Below are 21,751 nucleotides of genomic sequence, written 5' to 3'. Positions count from 1 at the left end.
AAAAGGGCGCAGGGAGAGAAGAGAGGAAGAAAGAGAAAGAGAGAGAGAGAGAGAGAGAGAGAGAGAGAGAGAGAGAGAGAGAGAGAGAAAGAACTCGATAGAATTAGGTTCGACTGTAGTCGGCGCAAAGTCGGTTGGCCGTTCAAGGCCGGCGTTGCCAAGCTTTCCTTCCACCCTTTTGCCCTTGTGTCCTTCCGCCGGGTCGAGTCGCAGAGGTTCGATTCGAAATCGCTCGCAGAGCAGGAGGAATCGACCGGCTCCAGGGATCCGGTGGCCAGGCCTGCTCCTCCGCTTCGAATCCTCGCTTCGGGGCTTCCGCATCCGCAACGAGACTGACGCTTTCCCGGACGCGTTTCACGGCCCGTTCGATTAAAAGCTACAAATCCTCGCCGACGAGGCTCTCTTCATTGATGATAGATCATCCTCGTTGGCGTGACGTAGGACGACACCCAGTAGAGGAAGGACGCGTACCAGTGGATGCCCTCCTGTGCGGTTCTGGCGTCCTCTTGCCTGACGTCGGACTGCCTCGTGTCCTCGCCGGCCAGCCTCCTCGCGAAAAAGGACTTCATGCTGCTCCAGACTCGGTACGGAAGGAACGCGAGCTGCGCGTACTCCTGGTTGTCGATGATCGCGTAGCAGGAGGCCACCACGTCGTCCACCACGAGGGTGCCTTCCGTCGTCAGCGGAGCATAGACGCCCTTCTCGAGGACCAGCCGGCTCTCCACCACCTTGTCCCATCGCAGACGGTGCTCCACCTTCTTCGCTTCCTCCTCATCCTCCTCTTGTTTCTTCAGGTTCTGGCGGTCCGCCGGATCCCTCACCAGGATCTTGTCGCCTGGCTGCACCCTGCCGGCGAACATGGACGACCTGCCCTCCACCGGGACCAAGTGCGCCGGCGTCAAGGTCAGCACGCGACCCGACTCGGTGCTCAGCCGCACAAACTGCCTCGTCTCCGTAAGCGACCGGTCCAGGAACGCTATCACCTCGCTGTAGACAATGTCGCCGCGGGAATCCAGGGCGGCGATACGATCACCCAGACGCACCTGGTCCAGCCTCTTCGACGTTCCGGCCTCCGTCCGCACGAGACTCCTACCAGGAAAGCAGCCACCGGACTTCGCCGTCGACGAGGACTCTGCAAATTAACAAGTTCCGTGGTTAGCGAGCCAATTTCTTCGCTCAAGGTAAAAGATAGACGGAGATTTCCCAACTAATTACAAGATGCCAACGTTTAAAGGATTAAAGTCTGGTCGCAAGGAGAAGATCGAAGTTGAAGTCGATGGGCGTTTTCAGACTACTTTTCGTACATATGTATGTCGTTCGTGTTACAGTTCCGAACAGGATGCCGTCGCGTCGCGCCGTTCAATCAGGTAATCCGATCGGTCAGTCCCGCATCGACAGATGGGAGAAAAAAGATCATCGAGAGGATAAAACACGAATGGAAACACGTGCAAGGAGCCATATCCATGAGAAATTCTTAGTAATCACAGCTCCGGGACCGGTATCGATGTAATGGCGTATATCGTTCGCGAGTTCCCTGGCAACAGTTGCGATTTCCCCGGGGAACTACGTCGCGCGAGTCGCGACGCGACGCGCCGCGAGGAGATTGAGCTACGGCGGCGGGGCCTCATTTGAATTTAAATTCCACCGTGCGACACCATCGATCCGACTTATCGGCCTGCTTCTTTGCGCGGAGGCAGAAACCAGATGCGTACACTCTAGGATTCGCTTTTACACTTTTACACGAATCTGCGTACGAAAAGTTTTAACAACTACGATTCTGCTTGATTATTTAACCATTCGATATGAAATTGGTGAACTATTCTTGCTCTCGTTTCGACTGCCATGCAAAAATTTTCTCTCGCTCGGTGCGAGAGTTCTTCTCGTTAGAAAAGCATGATCCGAGCGCGTAATCGCTCGGATTAGTCTCGTCGAATCGAATCGGTGAAGCTTTTTCAGGTGTGTGGGTCGTGTTGCACACGTGGGAACGCGGCTTTATGGGTGTGTTTATTCACGCCCTCGTGAAATTCCAAGCGAGATTGTTGGTAAATGCAAATGCCGCGAGACTCAATTTCCATGATCGCTCGGAAGCCGCCGTTTCGCGAACGGCTCGGCTCGACTCGGCGGCAACGGGCGACGGGTCCGACGCGACGATCGAACGAACGAACGACCGTCGAAATCGTGACGGTCGCGAGCTGCGAGCTGCGAGCTGCGACCGCCAATGGTTCGTTTCCATCGGAGTCCTGTTCGCCGGCCGACCGGCGGCCTGTCTCCGAATATCGTTGTTTCGGCTCGTATCGATTTCGCGGCGATCGTTGCGCTGGAATCTAATTCGAGCGGACAGCCGCGCCTAGATTTATTGACATTTATTTTGAAACCCGAGCCACGACTCGACAACGAAACGGGCCGATCGCCGCGTCACAGATTTTTCTCTTCTTCCTTTTTACTTTCCAATGGTTTTGTTGCCTTAGCGCGCGGCGAGTTTGTCGGTCGCAGCAGGAAATCCGACCGATCGATCGCCTTTCGACCACGTTTGCGCAGGCAGTCGGAGAAATTTCGAAACGCTGGTCCAGTTCAGATTTTATACGAACTCTTTCAACGGCTTCTGTACATTTCAAATTCGTGTTACACACGAATTTTCCTAAATTATTTTCAAAATAGCGGATTTTTGTTAACGTACGCGCGTTTCCCGTGGTTTAGGAATTTCAAAGTGCATTAGCGATCAAGTTGGGAAGACAGGAGTTTTAATTTGAAAATAATTTGGTGAGGAAGAAAGCCTTTCTTGAATATAATTACTGCTAGCAGACGCGCGAGATATTCCGAGCTCGATATTCTTATTTGCAATGCGTAAGGCGCATTGACGAATGTAGAATGCCAGCGACAAGGGTGCCACCAACGACACCCAGCAGAACATTTTCAAAACACTCGTCAAGATCTATGAAAGTCGATAAAACAGTCCGATTCTTGTTACCGGAAGAGTTACTGGCACAGCACGCGAACGATCGTCGCGAAGCCGGGGTTCTCGATGATGAGTGAAACAATTTTAAACAATAATATGAAGCAAAAAATAGAATGAAGCGAAAGAACTAATTTCCTGTTTGTTAGGTAACCGACAATTTCTGGGTTTGAAAATATTTATTTTCATTACGCGGAACGTTTAAATGGCAGAAAGATACGATTGTGTATTCTAAAATGAATCACGACTGTCACGAACGTTACGATAGTTGGAGAAAGCTTGAGACGATAAAACATCGATATCTTTTCCCGGTACTGATGAATTGTAGACATTCCGCGCGATTTAAAGAGGAATCGATAGCCTCTACGAAAGCTTCTGATAAAATCGATACGTGACTACTGCTGAACGATGCTTCACGGGATAACGGATGGTGCAAGCGTGACGAGGCAGGCGCGTAGCGTGTCGGGCGTAGCTTCCCAGGGGAATGTGGATTAATTGTAATAACACGTGCATCGCGGAGCTATCAGTCTTCGAGATTACTCTGTAGAGAGCAATCTCGATAATCTAGTAATAGAGAAGAAGCGGAGATGAAGAAGATACTGACCAGATTTGACGGAGCAATGGATATGCGACCTGGACTCGTAATAGACCCAATCGAAACCAGCTTCGACGGCGAGTCTAGCCAACATGCCGTATTTAGAGCGATCCCGATCGCTCGTTGTCACGTCGACGGCACGTCCCTCGTAATGCAACGAGTCCGTGGCGTGCTTCCCTTCCTCGTCCCAGCCTTCCGTCACCCTTAGCTTCACCCCTGGCCACTGGTTCATTACCGAGATTGCGAGGGTATTCAACTTCTCCTTGCACCTCTGTAACAGAACACTTCCACGGTTATTCGATTGATTACAGGGAGGACGGCGATCTAAATATTAACAGCGTCGTCGAGCAATCTGCTATTTCTAACCACGTCCAATTATGTTCGAGCCAGTTACGCGCGATCGCGGAAACATGGATGCGAAGTGCACGATGCAGATTCGTTTGTTCCGAGTCGCTGTCTCACGGGTCGAATCTAGGAGAGAAACCGCGAAGAAGAGGGGCAGAAAGTTGGCAGCAACGGAAAGGAACGCAGCTCCAGAGATCGGAGACTTCACGGGGTGCAGATCGAATCCCAGGGCTCGATTCCTCGTTTCGGCTGAAAGAGAAGGCCGAGGCCGAGGCTTTTCATCGAGCCCTTCGCTGTCTCTAGGACCGAGTTTCCTCGAAGTTCCGCTTAACGCGATTTTGCCGCGTCGGCGACGGAGGCGGGCGAGTTCCGAGCCGAAAAATGCGGCGATTTCACGCGGATGCGCGCGGAAAAAAGGATCGTGCCACGGCCAGGTAAAGGTGGGCCCCGTGGTGCCGGAAAACGAACGCGTGTTTTGACCGGTGACCAGGTCGAACACAGGGGGACCTTTGAGGCGGCTGTTCAAGGATCTCGGCTGTGGCGAATCAGGAGGCAAACAGGAGTATAAATACGACCGGTGTCGGGGATCATTCGGTCACGCCGATCTTCTCCCTGTTTCCTCCCCTCCCCCCTCTCTCTCCCCTCTCTCTCTTTTCCCGACTTTCTGCCCTTTTGGCCGCCTACCTGGCTGCTAGGCGAACACCGGAGTCATAGAACCGACCGGCAAAGCCAACATTGCGAACAATCGAAATCGGTTACGATGCGCTGCCATGCATAATCTTCCGAGTCAGTTGCAACATGAATTCGACGAAAATAATGCGAAAAGGTGTTCGTAATCTTGGCAACTTTGCCATTAAAGATACGGAACCGGCCAGCCTTTTTTAACGTTGCGGAGCGCCTTTTAAAATTGAACGCAGTTTAGCGGAACGAGCGCACATCGGGTGAACGGTGACGCGAGAAGCACCGCGGAGCCGTGTAAACCACGTGACGCGCAATCAGGGGGCGCGAGAAAGCCAACGGGCGATGCATGCGATGATCCCGTGGCATTGTCGGAGCCCTTTCGAACTGATTTTCGTGGGGTAATCGGCCACGCTGGGTCGCCTCCGCCTCGCGCGCCTCGACGAGCCCGTACAAGCGGCTCCCTCGACGGCCGGTTTTATTCTCGGCCGGGCGGTCGCGCGGAAGAAGCTAATTCCCGACGGTCTTTTCGCCGCGTGAAAGTCGCCTCGATTTTTCTGCGGTCGATCGGTCATTGACGAGCTAAGCAAGGAACCCGGCGGGGCGCGGCGCGGAGCGGCGTTTCGCTGCGAGTCACCTTCGCCTTCTTTTCAACAAATTGATGTTGGGCGCGGGGTTGGCCGACCTCCGCACGGATTTACTCCAACGAATGGAACCTCTGTGCCAGCTATCCGACGTTCGCCCTGTGATCCTCTCTCGCAGTCGAGACCCTCGTCCGAGGAACGAGATTGGTGAATGCTCCCTGTCCGTAAGAGGATATTTGTAACTTGCACTTGACGCTCAGGAATTTTTATTTTCCGCGAAATGATCTGCCGAATCGTTAAAGGATACCCGCGCAGAAAATTAAATAAATGTTGGAGACCGGTAGGAAATTGTTGCAACTGTTGTCGATCGATTTGAAAGTTAATTATCGTAGACTGTAACGAGTACATATTTCTATAATTAGTTACGCTTCCAGTGTCCGCAAGTAGAGCGCCGTTTCGATGACGCGCGGCCCCATCCTTTCATTGAAATTCCGTGTGAAACTGGGTTCGCGGGCCGCGGCTCCGGACAATGGGGTTCGACAGTGAACACGAAACGAGACGCGGCCTCACAATACCACGAATTTGCAGCTCTCCTTGCGGCAATTAGCCCCTATTGAGCGTTGCACGACAGCTCGAGGGACCGGTCCTGCCCTCCCCGCGTTCCGCCTTCGTCCTTCCTTCGTTTTCCCTTCGCCCCCCTCCCCCCTACCCCCTCCGCGCTGCTTTTATATTCGCGTCCGCAGCGAAGGCTCCGCGAATCCTCCTCGGCCGGTGAAAAGCCGCGGACTCGCTGCTTTCGGTTTCGTTCCGCTTCGCTCCACGGTCCGCTCCACGGCCCGCGACGCGGCCGACGCGATCGACGCGGCCACGTGCACGCGATCGCCACGAGCGGATCGCACGCCCATCGGCTGTCGGATGAATTCCCATTAAGCCACCCGGAGGCCCGCCTCTGAATGAAACGGGCCAGGCCGAGCCGAGCGGCGCTTATTCGAGCGACGCGACGCGTAACCAGGGTGTCACGATATCGCGTTCAATAGCGGCCCTTAATTCCATCGGCCATGGCACCGAGGCGAACTCGCGCCGAATTTATTGCCGGCCCCGCGTCCGAACCATCGCGCGATGACGCAAGCTTTATTTTTTTTTACAAGCGAACCGATCGAGCAAACAGCTTCGCCAAAATTGTTGAAGCTCCCCTAATACGTTTAGCATCGGTTCGAATGGTAAAAGTTGCAGCCATGACACCGCGGTTTTATCCGAAAAACAGCCATATGCCAGAGCCAACCGCCGCGTAGAATAATAGCAGACCTATTACCGGCAGATAATCGACGAACACCCTCGGGAGCAACGCATTTGTCATTGCGTGGAACGCGTGGATCCGTTCGAAGGGGCCAGCATTCTCGCACGGTTATCGAGGATTTCCAGGGAATTCGCGCGCGAATAACGTTTCCCGGGAGCAGCCGATCCCGCGCAAATTTGCATAACGAAGATGTGCAGAGGACAAACACATTGTGTCTCCATCCCGGCGATTTATCATCGCTTCCGAAGAGAGTCCGTGTTTGTACTGCCGTTAATAATTTGCACGGCCAACAATAAGGTATGCCGAAGCACGTCCTCGAACACGCGCGCGCCGCCATGGGGAAACGTTTGATTTTTGAAAGAAAGGACGGAGAAATTACATACGAGAGAGACTCGCCGCTAGGTGAACACTGTGTCCACATATTGTAAGCTCGGCTAATTTATGTCCCTATTGCTTGCAAACATGGCGTCGTTACTTGTACGCCATCATCGAGTCGTTTCTCATTAGATTCCTGCATGGACAGGTTGCTTTCGTTGAGAACTCGTCGCGGTGTTTCACACATTTTTATACCTTGGTTCGGGTATCCGCGACGTTGCGTTCCGTTGTTTCGTTCACTTTTCGAAATCGAGTTTTCCAGAATTTCCCCAGATATTTTCCATCCATTTTAATCAAAATAACAATAATACCGAACAGGAGAAATTGCTGCCGAGCGATCGACCAGTTTCTCAAATACCTTCAAGTTTTTTAAATTGCAAGGGAAACAGAAGCTGCGGAAGAGGGTAAGATTTAGGGGGCGAGAAGCGGAGAAATCGAGAGGGAAGCGCGGAAATTGAATCGGACGTGAGAAATCGAGGACCGGCAATGAAAGAGGTGGAAGAAGAATCGAGCGGACAGGGATTAAAAACTAAGGGATGACTGATAACGAAGAAAAAGAAGGCAGAGCTGAATGAACAAAAGGAGAGCGAAAGGGAGAGCGAAGGAGCGAGTGGGAGTATAAGGACCGGAGAGGAAGAAACGAGGAAGGAGAGAAAGAGGTGGGAGAGATACAAAGGGAGGGTGGCTGGGATGTAGCTTCGTATAAAGAGAGGGAAGAATGGTGAAGAGCCCGAGAAATGTACGTGGTGCCGACCGCGGTGCACGATGGGGCGCCTTGTTCACCCAGCGGGGCACCCGCTGAGCCCCTCCCAGACTTTACATCTATTTACAAACATTTTGGCGGACAGGAGATAGAGTGAAACGGAGAATGGTATAGAATGCGCGCGGTTGGGCAAAGTCGAGAATGTCGGGCCTTATGAAAATCCATTTCGGGTGAAAAATGGCCTGGCCGGTAATCCATTAGGGGCACGAGGCAGGAGGGGGTCGGAGAAAAGAGGGCGACCGCAAACTGCGCGCGGAATGTCCGCGAAATCGCGGCCTCTCGCGCCCTTTACCGTCGGAAAACCGACGGAAATTTTGCGACTCGCGGCGGGCCGGCTCGTTTCCCTTTCGACCCAACTCTCCGATCTTTGCTGGAGCGGTCTTTTAACCGAAGGAATCTTGGCGAAGGTTGTTCTGAGAACGGTTGTGCAAGTGGAGTGACAAAAATCTACGGAAATCGCTAGAAAGTCGAAGTAATTAATATTTATTCCCTGCAGCGCCGCGATGAAACACGATCCGGCGAAAAAATGAGTTTGCGAAAGGTTAGTGAAAGTCCTATATGAGTCTCAGGCGGCCCGAAGCCTCGAAGTCGTCCAGGTGCGGACTCACGCTTCCAGACATCCGATTCCTCTCGGGTTTTTAGCACGCGTGTAACATTCGTAACGATATTACATCGACCGTGTAGCGACCGGTTCGACGCCGGGTCGCCCGGCGGATCCTGCGGGTTCCTGCGGGTTCCTGCGGGTTCCTGCGGGTTCCTGCGGGTTCCGACAGGCAGCGAACCTGCGAAATTTTCCAGTTCGCGACCGCGAAACAACTAAACAACCGGACGAAAGGCGAAAAGCAAACTAGTTTCGGCGAATGATGTACTGGACGCGGCAGGTATAACGTCCAGAGTGGCTCGGGCATGGAGCGCCTATCGCCGGCGCATCTCTCACCTCGATACCCGTTAATTATCGAGCGTCTATCACTTACACCTCGTTTACATGCGCCGTATCTTATCTCGTGCAGCAGACCGGCGTGTTAATGCCCGCGCGACCGCTAGTTAACCAGCGAGCAATTTCAATTCCGCATTTCCAATCGGCGCAGATCTCTGCCCGGACTCGCGGGACCCAGTCTTTCTCGATCACAGGCCATGCGAACAGATTCGTCGATTATCTCTGACACGCGAAACTGTACCTACATGAGAAATAACGCCTCGCTGAATCGCTGATTCGATCAATTTTCGAAAAGGATCTCGGTATCGAAACCATTGGGTTCGATCGTTGATAATCTCGATGAAACCAATTCACTTTGCAAGAATAAGCATGTCGAGAGCTGCTCCGTCGTCGATTATCAACACTATTCCAAATATCGTTGGGAAACTGGCACGAAAAATCCATAAGAGAAAATTGCAACTAAAGGATTCACCCGCCGTCGTCGAATCGTTGAAACAAACGCGCTTCGAAGACCAGCGAGAATAGTCGATGCGAATAATGCGGTTCGAAACGATCCGTCTAGCGATTAAAAATTCAGCTTAAACGCGCGTAAGCGTTCGAAGGAGGCCCCAAGTTCGTGCACAGTCGGAAACGTTCGCCACAGGTGAGAAGGTCAAGGGAAGAAGTCAAGAATAATGCCAAGAAAGAAGAAGAGGAGGAAGAAGAAGAAGAAGAAGAAGACGAAGCAGCAGCGGCGAAAGATGGGCCACCTCCTGATCGGGAAAAGGGGTTGGGTCCGAGATGAACGAAGATGGTGAAGGAGGACTGGGCTCCATCCCAGCATCCAGAGTTTCGGCCCCGCCCCCGCTGGTTTCTCGAGAACGAGAACGAGAAGTCCTCCTCCTCCTCCACCTCCTCCTCCTCCTCCTCCTCCTCGTCCTCCTCCTCGTCCTCCTTCTCCTCCGTCCCGCTTCAGCTTCACTTTCGCGGCCAGACCAACCTTTTATTCCATTCTTCTTGTTTCAACGTGCTCGTTCCTCTCGTTCCTCCCGTTTCTCTGCCCTCTCCCTTCCAGCCTCTCCCCTCTAGCCGTTCGCGGTCCCCTCGGTTCGGGGCCTCCACCTTCTCCTTTGATTTCCATCCGGTGAGGAGGGCCCCACCAACGACACCAACGGGCGTTCATCAACCGGGCTGCTCCTCGGCTGCTCGACCGAGAGCCGACCGTGCTCGCATTTGGAGCCAGCGGAGAGACCACCTTTGCTCTGCTCTCGATATTCCATTCACTGGGAAACGATCCGCCCCGGGCGTCAGCCGATCTCCCAGGAAATCACTCCCCTTGCGTCACTCTCGATAGAAACGGATACCCCTCGACACCTCGGCGACGCGTCCCGTCGGCATTAATCGGCTCGACGATCGCCGGTTATTCGAATTCTCGGACGGTGAGATCTCCGGATCTCCGAAGAGGCAGGGGAAACTTGAGAATGCGCTGCCATTTAACCAAATTGCTCGCCGTTCGGGAAATAGGAACGAAGCTAGGGCCGTACCCATTTTTAAAGACAAGTTGTGATATCTGACAAAGAGATAGAGCCTATTCGACTCGAATTTCGACAGCAAGTGTAGGCCAGCGTAGGATCCTCGCAAAGAATACGTGATCTGCGAGAGGCGTTTACAAGTTCCAAAGGTTCGGTACCGCTGTAAAAGGCCCTGGAACGGTGCCACCTTCCTCGTTTCGTTGGCCGCCATTTGTTTGGCGGGGCGACCGCAGACCTTTCCCGATTTCCGGCCGGGAACGTTCGAGCAATGGTAACCGATCGATCCGAACGATTGGTATTGCGCGTGTTTAGGGGACAATGGCCCGGAGCCCGGAGAGATGACACGGCAACAATGGGCCCCGTGTTTTAAAGAAGAACCACGCGAGCTTGCTCGAGTGTTTATCGAGCTCTCTAGATGGTCCCAGCCAGAGCTGAAGAGCGATCCCCCAGACCGGGCGACCTATCTCACGCTTCTTCACCTCCGTTCCGACGACTTCGACTCCTTCTCTCCTGTCCCGACTTCGAGTCATTCATTTGCTCCGAGCTCCTTCAGCCTCGGCCGCGGCTGAACGACCAAACCAGTGGACCTCGATAGAAGCTCGCGATCGATTAATTCCATAAAGAGAACTTTAAAAACTTAACAAATTTTTATCCCCTGTGAAAATTAACCGATAACGTTTATTCAATTTTATTAATCGAACGTCGTCAAATCGCATAGCTACTTGAGGTTTTGACGCTAAGGCATTCGTCGATTCCCCTAACGAGATTAATAATGGAAAGTGTGTTCGATAAAGTATCGCTCGAATTTCACATTTCTGTTGGAAGATAATGTAAAGCGTCCTCCGCGTGGAATGATCCTAGAGATTACGGTAGGCTGACCACAGGCCCACCGAATCTCCTTAGAGTCTCCAGACTCTTCTCCGAACGCGACCAATCTAGGATTGCAGCCGTCTCGCGAATATCGCAGCTCCGATACACGAACGGTGTAATAAATACGTATGTTTGCGAACATTTAGCACCTGTTTTAAGCCTGTCATCGTACGACAATATCAGATTCGCCATCGTCGAATGCAGTAGCTGCGCAGCAACAGCGAAAGAACATTGTCCGGCCTAAGCTATAACTCCTCCATAGAGTCTCGTTTACGTTAATCCAGCCTAACCGACGCGACGTATCCGCTGGATAATCCCGTTTCTCATAAATCATAGAGCAAGAACTAGTCGGATCTACGTGTGACAGACTCGGCGCGGCGCGGCGCGGCGAGGCGCGGCGCGATTGAGTTATAAAATCGGTCGATAAATCACGACACATTATCGTTCGCCGACACTGTCGCAATTTGCGGTCCGCTAGCGAGCGTACCGTACGAATTAAATTTCGAACGGGTAGACGTCGCTTCCTGGAAGCCGTCGATGGGAATTTCGATCTCGACCAGGAATTTTCGGGCTCTGCCGGAGTCCATCGAGGCGTCCCTGCATTTCGACAATCCTGGGTTGGGTTACATCGTTGCATACCATCGTGCCGGGGGAACGTTTCACGGTGACAGAGCCGCGCAGGAACCACGTGATCGCGAAAGATCCGGTGGTCTTCGTTGCACGGAGCCAGCTCGCCTCCACCGATAAATCGTATAACGCGCAGCCAATTCCTAGCGGACTCCGATTCGTTTCGATCGGCTTTCGCGCATTTACGTAACGCTGAACACGCGTTGCGTAATCGGGAACGAGCGACTCCTTTTCGATAATTTATTGTTCGATAAATTACCGGCGCGCGGTTGCCGAGGACTGCCGCCAGTGGATAACGGCGATTTTTCAAATTGCAACGAAAAAGGCCTAGCCACAAAAGCCGCAAACTCTTCGGAAACGTTCGCTTCGCCGGGCTTTCGCGAGCTTGGCTCGCGGCCAAGATCTCTGGTAGCAACCTGTTGAATACGAAATTCTTTTTCTAATTGTAGCAACTGCGAAGAAAATGGTTCGACAGGTGGACGAGCATCGAGAGAGAGGGAGGAGAGTGCGCCGGGTGGATGTCTCGGGTTAATTAGCACGGATCCGACAGCTAATTCGGAGATCGCGAAACACGAGACGAGGGGTGACGAAGAAACGTGAAGGCAGGGGAGCTAATTTTCAGGCGGCTGTTCCGGGCGCGGACGCGAACGCGGCAGTGGCGATAGTTTTCCAAGAAACAGCGGGATCGATCGTCGCGATCGATCTAGTGGGAGCGTTCGAACCTGTCGTGGAACCGATCGCGTCCTGGCCGGGCCGGGCCCGTGTCCCGAGGAGCTCGGGTTACATCCTTATTACATACCTGCGCGCGGTGGACACGATCACGGGTACGCGAGCCAAGGTGCTGGAAGAAGATCGAAGTCGACGGGCCGCGAGGCCCTTTTGTCTGTGGGAACGGATTACCGGCAGAAGGCGAAGGCGAAGGCGCAAGCGAATGCGCAGGCGAAGGCGAAGGCGAAGGCGAAGTCGGGCCCCGAGGATCCTCGAGGAAAGGAGAGAAACAGGGGCGTGTTGTTTTGGCCCCGGGGCACATCACGCCCGTCGTCGACAGGACAGGACAGGACAGGGACAGGATCCACGAAGGCGACCACGGGTGATGAAGCCTCGTCCGCCGCGATCGGAGCACGCCTCGTCGCTTCCAGTGCCTCGGCACTCAATCTCGCAGCTTCCTCCTTCCTCGACAGCTCCTTTCATTTATTTATTTCTCATTCATCCACCTCCTAGCCTCTTAAGCCGCGTGCACAACGACGACCAACGTTTCAACAATTTCCATGGACTCGACCATTCCTTCGGATCGCGCTTTCCACCCTTTACCGTAAAACTGGTCCCTCTCCACGCGTTCGCTTCTACCGGTAACAGTGTCCAAGAGATCTCGGTACCAAGAACCTCCCATTATTTCATATTAGATTATTTGATATCGAAGGAACTTGTTCGACCGTGTTCATTTCCGCGAAGAAACTCGTCGAGACGGTTCGTTTCGTTAAAGAAGCTCGTCGAAACGCTCGATCGCGATGAAAGAACTTGCGATACTTTGTTTCGCTGAAGGAAGACGAACGAACTTGTATTGTCATTTTGCTTGGAAGCCGTCGGCAATGGACGCTACTTTATAGAACATGAAACTGTGCAAGTGTCCGTGAAATTACATTCCCGCGCATTAGCGGAATCTGTGGAAACGGCGTCGTGGCACCTTTCCCTCGAAGAACAACCATCGAAAGCGATTTTTGCATCGTCGAACAATATTGAGCTGTTCGCGGAAGGTTGCAGCTATTTTGCTGCCCGCTGTCCTTCTTAATACGCGTATTAGTTTCCGCAGAAACCTTTTCAATTACGTGAAGCACCCTCGAAGCGGCTCGAACGTTCGGTCATTATTGACACGGTTGATTCGTCATTTACTTTGCTCCTCGAATACGTGCATCCACTGCAAACGACTTTCACCGTTGCCGGGGGACCGGTGAAATTATCCCGAAGTGGAATAGGCTCGCGGGAACAACCGCTCGTATATTAAACAGACAAGGAAGATGTCGAGGGGAGCAACGAATTCGAAACAAACGGACACAAGAAGACCATTAAAGACGGGGGACTTTTTGCATTCCCGCGAGGAAAGCGGGGAGATAGGTATTGACAGATGTAGCGGTAGCGGGTTCAGAGGTCCGAGGCACCTAGAATCCTTAAACGCGGAGGAATCCAGCCGGAACCGCGATCCTCTTCGATCGTACGCGCGACGATAGCGAGTAGATCGCGTCGATTCTGCGTCAATGACAAGAGTTCGGACGATTATAAGCGAACGGCGGAGGAAGCGCGATCAATCGAATTTCTCCCGGCGATTTTTAATATGTTTTTGTTTTTAATACGTTTACGAGCATTGATTCCGGCGGTCGAGTGCCGGCATGCTCCCTTAAAAGCTCGTCGTGTCGGCGTCGAGAAGCGGTCGCGGTAGCGGGAGCGGGAGCGGGCAGAGAGTGGGCAGAAAGGATTAGAGAAGGAAACGAAGAAACGGGCGGGCGAACGCGACAGAAAAGAAAGCCGGAGGGCGGGCATACGTAGACAGAGAGGACGGATATCGTGTTCCAAATCGTTCCATATCGAGGGATCGGGTTATTAGGATCGAAATGAATGTAAATCCCCTTAACACGATCCCCGGGCAAAACACGGCTACCCGCGGCTCCGAAAGTGGCCAGATTAGATACCGTAGCCGAGGCTGGCTCGCCACGATCCTGTAGGATGTAGCCGGCTGATCCTATCTCTGGTGCCTGCGCCGCGCCGCGTCGAGGCCCGAGACCCGAGGCCGGGACCTACCCTGCGGACGGGCCCTTAAATCTCTCTAGTCTCTGCTCTCTGCTCTCTGCTCTCTGCACTCTGCTCTCTGCTCTCTGCTCGCCTCTCTCTACTCGCCTCTCGCTTCTCGTCGCTTGCCGCCCGAGGAATGCCTGGTGCGCGTCCGACCTAACGAGCTTTTAATCGTCGATTCGACGGTCTACCGACACGTGACGACGGTGTCACGTGCCTCTAAATCAGAGAATTATATCACCCTCCCACGCTGTCCGACATCGCTTTTACCCTCCTTCTATTCTTGCCCCGGTAAGGGGTCCTCCTTTTGTCGAGCTGTCGCCTTCGCCAACGAGCGACGACCATTTTATTCTCTGCGTTCCCTACAACACCGTCTCCATAATGTTCTACATTGTTCCATATTGTGCTTTATTGTCTTTCGATGGCTTCTCGTTTTCTTCTCGCTCATCTTATGTCGCACGTTCTATACGAGCTGCTATCATCCTCGTTCGACTCCAAGGTTTTGCGAGGTGTTGCATCGGTCTTTTACCAAGACGTTTTCCAAGACTCGATCGGCATTCTTTCGTTCGTTTTCCAGAGCTGCCACGATTGGTTCCAGGTTGGTTGCATTTGAAAATAGTTTGACGCAATCGAGGCAGAGAACAGGAAATCTATCCAGGGGTTGATTTATAAAGGCTTCGATTAGAAAATAGGATCGACGGGAGACGGGATCCAAAGAAAAGGCGCAGAGGTTCGGACTGTGGGAGTTTCCAGCGCCTGTTAATATTTTGAGTCGTGTCAGGCCATATTTATCAGCGGGCGGGTTCGGAGAACAGAAATAACAGAGCAGGGTTGCAAATTACTCGAGACGGCATTTATACGAGAGCCCCGCTATGCGGAGAAAATCAATATTCCAGTGAAAGTAACAGTTTTACCTGTTGATATATCGACCGGCCCCGCGTTGACTGGTTATTTAATCATGCGCCGCGGATTAGCAAGGAAAAATGCGGCGTTTACATCGGTAACCTAACAGGATAATCGTGCTACAAATCAGAATGAGAAAATGCGACGAGCAATTACACGCGTGTACGGCAACGATTTAATTGATGCATAAATACGCGCAAGTAGCGTGCGCTGTCATGTTTCTCTATCGAGTCCTATTACTCCATTATCTATGAAAAAAGAAGCGGCGATCGTGTTCGTTCCCCGACTACACGGTATATTTATATTGCGATTTTTACGCGCATACATATTAAATATTAAACGCGTAACCGTGCAATGTTTGACGTGGACGGGCGTTAGGTTATGTGGTGGCCGAGAGTACATTGTTGCGATGCGAGTATGTACCCTGCGGATGGTTAAAATATTGTCGCCGTTAAACGCGGCGATGGAATGCGGCGCGCACCGTGCCGCGAGACAAATACGAGATCGAGAAAAATGGTAGCAACAAAGTCTAAGAAAGATAGTCGGCGAGTAAATGGACACTGGGAAGTTTCGTAGCAATATTTCTCGTAAACGCCACGGTAAATCTCGGTTTATGGGGCCAACTCTTCGCAGATAACATGGAAACGGGGACGCCGGAGATATTTCCTTTCTTTATCGTTCGTAAACTCATTTTACCGCGAGTAATTCGGCTCTGATACGGACCGGCCGCGAGAATGTTTCCATTCGAAATCGTTCGACGTTTTTCGCTGCCGTGATAGGCGTCGGGAAACTCTTGTAGCGCGATCGAACGGTGACGAAAAATAACCGCGGGAACGCGGCCTCGCCCGATCGAGAGACCGCTGATCTTAAAATACGCTCGCGCCGATAGATGACGGCACCAAAGGATTATTTTCAGGAATTCCGCCACTTTGTAATCGACTTCTTCTCTTTGACTTTGGACACGCGCACTGTATTATATCGGAACTGACCTCTGTTTTCGAGGCGGAGGCGTTCGATGAAATCGAAAGCCCGGCTTCGAACCAGGCTACGACCTTGCACGAGAGAGATCCCATTGATCAGATCAGAAATTCGGAATGTGGCATCGCTCAATGTCCGAATCTAGACACTGCTATTTATACGGCCTCGCTTCTCGCTGTTTCGTTGCGGTGAGTAATAGCATTGCTCAGATTTATCTGGAACCATGGCGTAGCTAGAAGCTGGTTGGTCTCGATCAGCTCGGAAATTGTGCAAACTTGTTGTCCGCTTATCTCGCCGTGCTCGGTACGATTTAATATTCGCTCGGAAAGGATCTACTTTCGTTTGCAAATCTAATTGCAAGAACGCGAAATTAAGCATTTCGTGGCAGAATCGTGCGATCGAACAAAATTCACGAGGGTCAGGGAATCCTACTTATTTTCGTTAGAAAAATTGTTATCGGGATCTTTTATTCCGTTTTATAGAAGAACGTGAGACATTTTCTATCGAACCACTGTAGAAGTTTGGCGAACGAATTTTTAGGCGAGCGTTCGATACGGATATTGAATGAAAGTTCTCTACCTATTATCGTAATTCAAAGTGCAGTGGGGTAAAGGAAGATGTGGTAGTGATTCGAGTCGACGATTCGCGCGGCGTTAAAGGACAGACCACGCAACACAATTTAATATTCGCGTTGCACCGTAACTGGCAGACCGTCTGCCAAAAGTAAGTAGTAGTCGCTTTTTTCAGCGTCGCAGCGAAATATCCAATCTCGGGGTTTCCCAAGCGGCTGCGTGGAGGTGGCAAACGTGTTTAGGTGTAGGATCAACGTCGCTTAGGCGTTCCGGGGTTGCGACAACAGGAAGTGAGAACGGCGCGACGCGAGAGGCAGCGGCGAACAGCGAGCGGCGAGCGGCGAACAGCGAGCGGCGAGCGGCGAACAGCGAGCGGCGCGCGGCGTGCGGCGAGCGGCGGCGGCGGTCGAGACTGGCCACGACCTGGCCGCGGCCGGCGCGGCGCGGCGGTCAATTAGCGTTAATTAGCATGGCCGAGACCCGAGACGGCTGATTGATTTAGTGGACGCGAGTCTGGTTCGGATATGACATTCGAACCCGCGATTCGCTCGCGACTCGCTCGCCGCTCCCCTTTCTCGTTCGGAGTCGATCCCGGACCGACTCCGAGGAAGAAACCGACGTGATTCACAGTGACTCGCTTTAGAAGCTCGCCCCATAGCCACCGCCAAGTAATTACGGGAACGACAAGATAAATAATCGTCCGCCTACATCGCTACGCATGCTACACTACACCGCCGCATACCTACAACTGTAAACTCCGCCGGGGATTCGTTCGCCGGAAAAACTATGAAACCGAAACTATGGACAACTGTGAGGCTGGTTTGCGGAATGCATTGAATAAATAATCGATCGAATACGAATTGGTTCCGCCTGCGAAGAATTTAGTTTGCTGGCAAGCAGCGCCGTTAACGAATCGAAACGAGTCTGGTCTTGTTATTTAAAAGATAAACAAATTCTTCTGCCGCGGTTTCAATGAATGGAAAGAGTTGTGTCCGGATTCCGGAGTTGGTTCGACTCAGTGTTTGCTAGTTTAAGTGTGGGTATATTTGCAGCGACTCGCTACTTCCAACGCATCGCGCGGAGATCCGATTGACAAGAGTCGCGAGAGCCTTTCGGTATCGGTTAAGCAAATGTAACACGCGATAACGCCGTCGATCCGTCTCGGCGGAGTAAAGATCAACCTCGAGAATGAATCGTCCTTGAACCGTTTCACATAAATTCGACGATACGTCGAGATAATGGTTTTTTAGGTCAAAAACATAAAGCTCATGGTGGAGCAGACAGAGTTCCGTTCTCTTTGTTATAGCATCGCGATCAATCATCGAGATCGTAGATAGCGGCTGCCGTCGCGATCGCGCACGGAACGAACGAAGACAGCGAGCGCCTCTAATCAGCCATGTAATCTGCCTTTTAAACAGTGGTAAGTGCCGATCAAGCAGTCAGTCACTCGATCGTTTAAGTAATCAGGTTCCCGTGTACCACCGGTTGTCCCCGTCGCGTCGTGTCGCGTCGTGTCGCGTCGTGTCGCGTCGCGACGCCCGGCTCCGCTCACCCGTTCACCCGTTCACCCGTTCCCCCGTTCACCGGCTCTAATCGTATTTACCAACGAGCATTAGCCGAAAGTTTACATGGGTAGCCTTTGTCGCGGGCCGCGCGCAATTCGTTCTAGATAAAGACCGATCGTAATCGGCTCGTTATTTTGAATTCCATCACGTATCGGTTAGTTATCGGTCACGCACCGATCGGAAGAAATCTTTCTCTCGATCGCTCACGGATTTCGTATACATACGCCGCAATCATTGCTATGCGAACAAACAATGAGAATGATTTCTCGGTCAACCGACGTTTAAAAATGTGGCCATTTTGGCATGAATTTCGCAGTGGCTAACGTTCAATCCCTGTTATCGCTGACACTTTCACTCGACAGGCTGACACGTTCGCGTTTAAAATCGAAGAGTTACAATCGGCGTGTAACAAAGGTCCGCGCGTATCGAATACTATAGTCGGGGCAAAAGAAGTTTCAGCAAAAATCACGTAAATGCAGGCCAGCGATCGGTATCGGGATCGGATCGGATCGGATCGGAGCGGATCGGATCGGATCGAGGGGGCCGCGGCCGGACAATTCGAGGTCCGAGGCTCGGGGCCCCGCATTAGCCCATAAATTCAATTACGATCGAGATTAAAGCGCGACGGAGCTCGAGTTGCGCACCCCTGGGTCCCGGTTTTGCGACGGGTTGCGGTTTTAAGCCGCGTGTAACAATGTATCGGACAATTCCACGGCGCGGCGCGGCTCGGCGCGGCTCGACGCGGCTCGGCGCAGCGCGGCGCGACGCGGCGTATGGTACCGCGCGTATTTTATGGCTCATTGTGATGTCGGCCATTATTCACGGTGCAGTTATAACGAAGGATTAAATTATAATGCCCGCGTTTCCCCGGTTAACGGTACGACTATTATTGTAACAATAAATATGCATTCGTAATTGGTCGGCCGGCCGGCCGGCCGCGGCGTGAATGGAACACCGCATAAATATGTTAATACCGAGCATAAAATTCCGGCCGTGTAATTACGACGAATCCATTTGTGTACGGGTGCGCGTCGTCTCGGGCCCGAGGCCCGTTTCCCGGCCCACGAAATCGGTCATTTTCGTGGCGAAAATAAAGAACGAGCCGACGCGGAGGAGATCCGAAGGAAAGGAAAGGGGAGGGGAGGGTGGAGCGGAGGATCGAAGGAGGATCGTCGATCGCGTCCACCGGGGATCGACGATTTACGGAAACCAAAAGGCGGTCTCCTCGATGCCGGAGATAGCGATGATGGAGGACTTTAATTATGTCCGACCGTGATCATGTTACCGACGGCCACTGGGAGCCTATCGTGAAATATCTGTCGGACTTTTCTGGACCGGTCTCAATGGATCCTCGTGGATCCGCTGGATCTACCTTGAGAAATCTCCTCGGTCCTCGAACGAGGAGGACGTCGAACGGATCCGTGGGCGACTTCAATTAATTAAGACGGCGCTAAAGTGACGTCAGAACCGACACGTTCGGTGCCGGACACACTTTCCAGAGTGTGTTAGGCGAAATTATCGGACAACTGAGAAACATGCTTATGCTTTGGCCGCTTTTAGAAACTTATCCAGGAGGAATGTTGATCGTATCGAAACAACGCGGCTCTTCGGTATTTTTCTTGGAAAAATTAGCGAGCTCCTCCGAGCTCGAGGCGAGTAGACTCTTTAAAGGATCGTTCATTCGTCGATTCGTGGGAATTTTTGTAACGTTAAATCTTGAAAAACGACTCGGGCTTCGTACTCCGAATTCGTCGAACAAATGTGGATTTGAAAAAATCGGTTTCTGTCACCTCGACGGGAAGACCGAATAAAACAAAGGTGCTGAAACAATGGACGAGCCAATGGAAGCAACTTAAATTTGGGATCGAATAAAAGATGCGCGAATACCAAACGTCCGGTGGGCGAACGGCAACGTAGAATTTGATTTTACCGGAGAAATGGTACGAGCTACTTTCACCCGAAGAAGGAGGGTAGAACGTCGGCCATCGCGCGGTATCGATTGCTCACACGAGTTTCGCGTAACCACTCGAGACGTTGTAGGACGATGGTTAAGACCATTGTAAAGGCGGTACAACAGGGTGCACAACCTGCAAGGGACCCCGAAGGTCGACCGAGGAAGGAATTCGAAGGGTCGAGTGGCTCGTGGTTGTGGATTTGTATGTACGAGCCTCTCTCTCTCTATCTTTCTCCTTCTCTCCGTCGCGCCGCGTCGTCTCATCTCCTTTCGCCTCGACCGTCTCTCTGTCTCTGAACTCTGAAGTCATGAATAAAACTGAATAGCTGAACCGGTAACCTAAACCCAAAGCCACTCACCACCTGTTGCTTTTGTATTTGTACAGTACGGACGATGTTGCCTCGGCAGAAATGAAACGTGGTTTCACTCCGTGGCTCCGATAGCCATTCTTGTTCTCATTGTCCTTTACGAGTCATAGTTTGGACTACCAGCGCGGTGGTATACCAACGATTTGTCCGAAACTTCTCGACAGTAAATGATCTCGGACTCTGTTTCTCCTAAATTAACGTTAAAATCTGGGCGATCATTGGAACGCGTTAATACCTTTTTTTTTTTTTAAATCAGTCGAAACAGCTCTTTGATCGCGTACGAATGTTTTTTTAGTTCAGCAGTAAAACGAAGTTTATTTCCATTTCTTTTCACAGGAGCCGACGACAGCTGTGTATCCGAATGACGCAAGAACCGATTTAAGTTTAGCACGACACGAGAAGGATGATGTTTTCGATGTTACCGCGAACGGTGTCGAATTCCTTAAAAAAATTACATAGATCGTATTTTACATTGCAGAATAATTTCAAATTCAATTCTAAGGTCAATTTCCACTCCTCTTCATAATTTTTTTTCGATTTTTACGCGAGCGTTGTTTTTGGTCGACTTACAAATCTTTCGCGTTATTAGAAATAAAAGAATGTTTTGCAAGTTCGGTCTGCTGCGATACGACGTTAAGAAAATTCGATTCCGGTGTTGAGAAAAATTCGTTGAACAGGACGTATCGATGAGCATCGGAATGGAGTAACGGTTCCCGTATTCCGTTTAAACGGAACGTCGACGTCGCTCGAATTTAATTGACAAAGTATTAAGGTAACGGTCGGCTCCGAGAACCGCGCAAGGGTTCCGAAAGGCACGATCCTTTTCTACCGTAAATTCGAGGGAACGCCGCGGGGAGTTCGTAATGGACAATTGATGATAGCACGTTAACATCGCGATAATTCGTTGAATGAAGCGTGGACACTCGAAAGTATCTGGATCCCCGTGCGAACGGGACGCCGGTCTCACCTACAACCGGGATAACGACTCGATTATTGCTTTACAGTTCGCCGGGATAACTTCGGTAACGAGTTTATTGCTCGGCCGTACATACTTGTAAATATCGCTAACGACCACCGGTACACGGCACTTCT

General features: G+C 51.8%; 1 protein-coding gene across 1 annotated transcript in view; it reads right to left on the bottom strand.

The window, feature by feature from the left end:
* Positions 1 to 306: 306 nt before the first annotated feature.
* Positions 307 to 21,751, bottom strand: part of Hh (hedgehog signaling protein) — a 45,938-nt gene continuing 24,493 nt past the window's right edge. Inside the window, exons 2-3 of the mRNA XM_078197519.1 lie at positions 3,558 to 3,819; positions 307 to 1,132 (exon numbers count right to left, since the gene is read on the bottom strand). Coding sequence (XP_078053645.1) covers positions 405 to 1,132; positions 3,558 to 3,819 — 990 coding nt within the window. The 3' untranslated portion in view covers positions 307 to 404. The remainder of the gene's footprint in view (positions 1,133 to 3,557; positions 3,820 to 21,751) is intronic.

Source organism: Augochlora pura, chromosome 3, assembly GCF_028453695.1.
Source record: "Augochlora pura isolate Apur16 chromosome 3, APUR_v2.2.1, whole genome shotgun sequence".
Taxonomy (NCBI): domain Eukaryota; kingdom Metazoa; phylum Arthropoda; class Insecta; order Hymenoptera; family Halictidae; genus Augochlora; species Augochlora pura.
The sequence above is the reverse complement of the archived record's forward strand: the minus strand, read 5'-3'. Positions and strand labels throughout refer to the sequence as shown.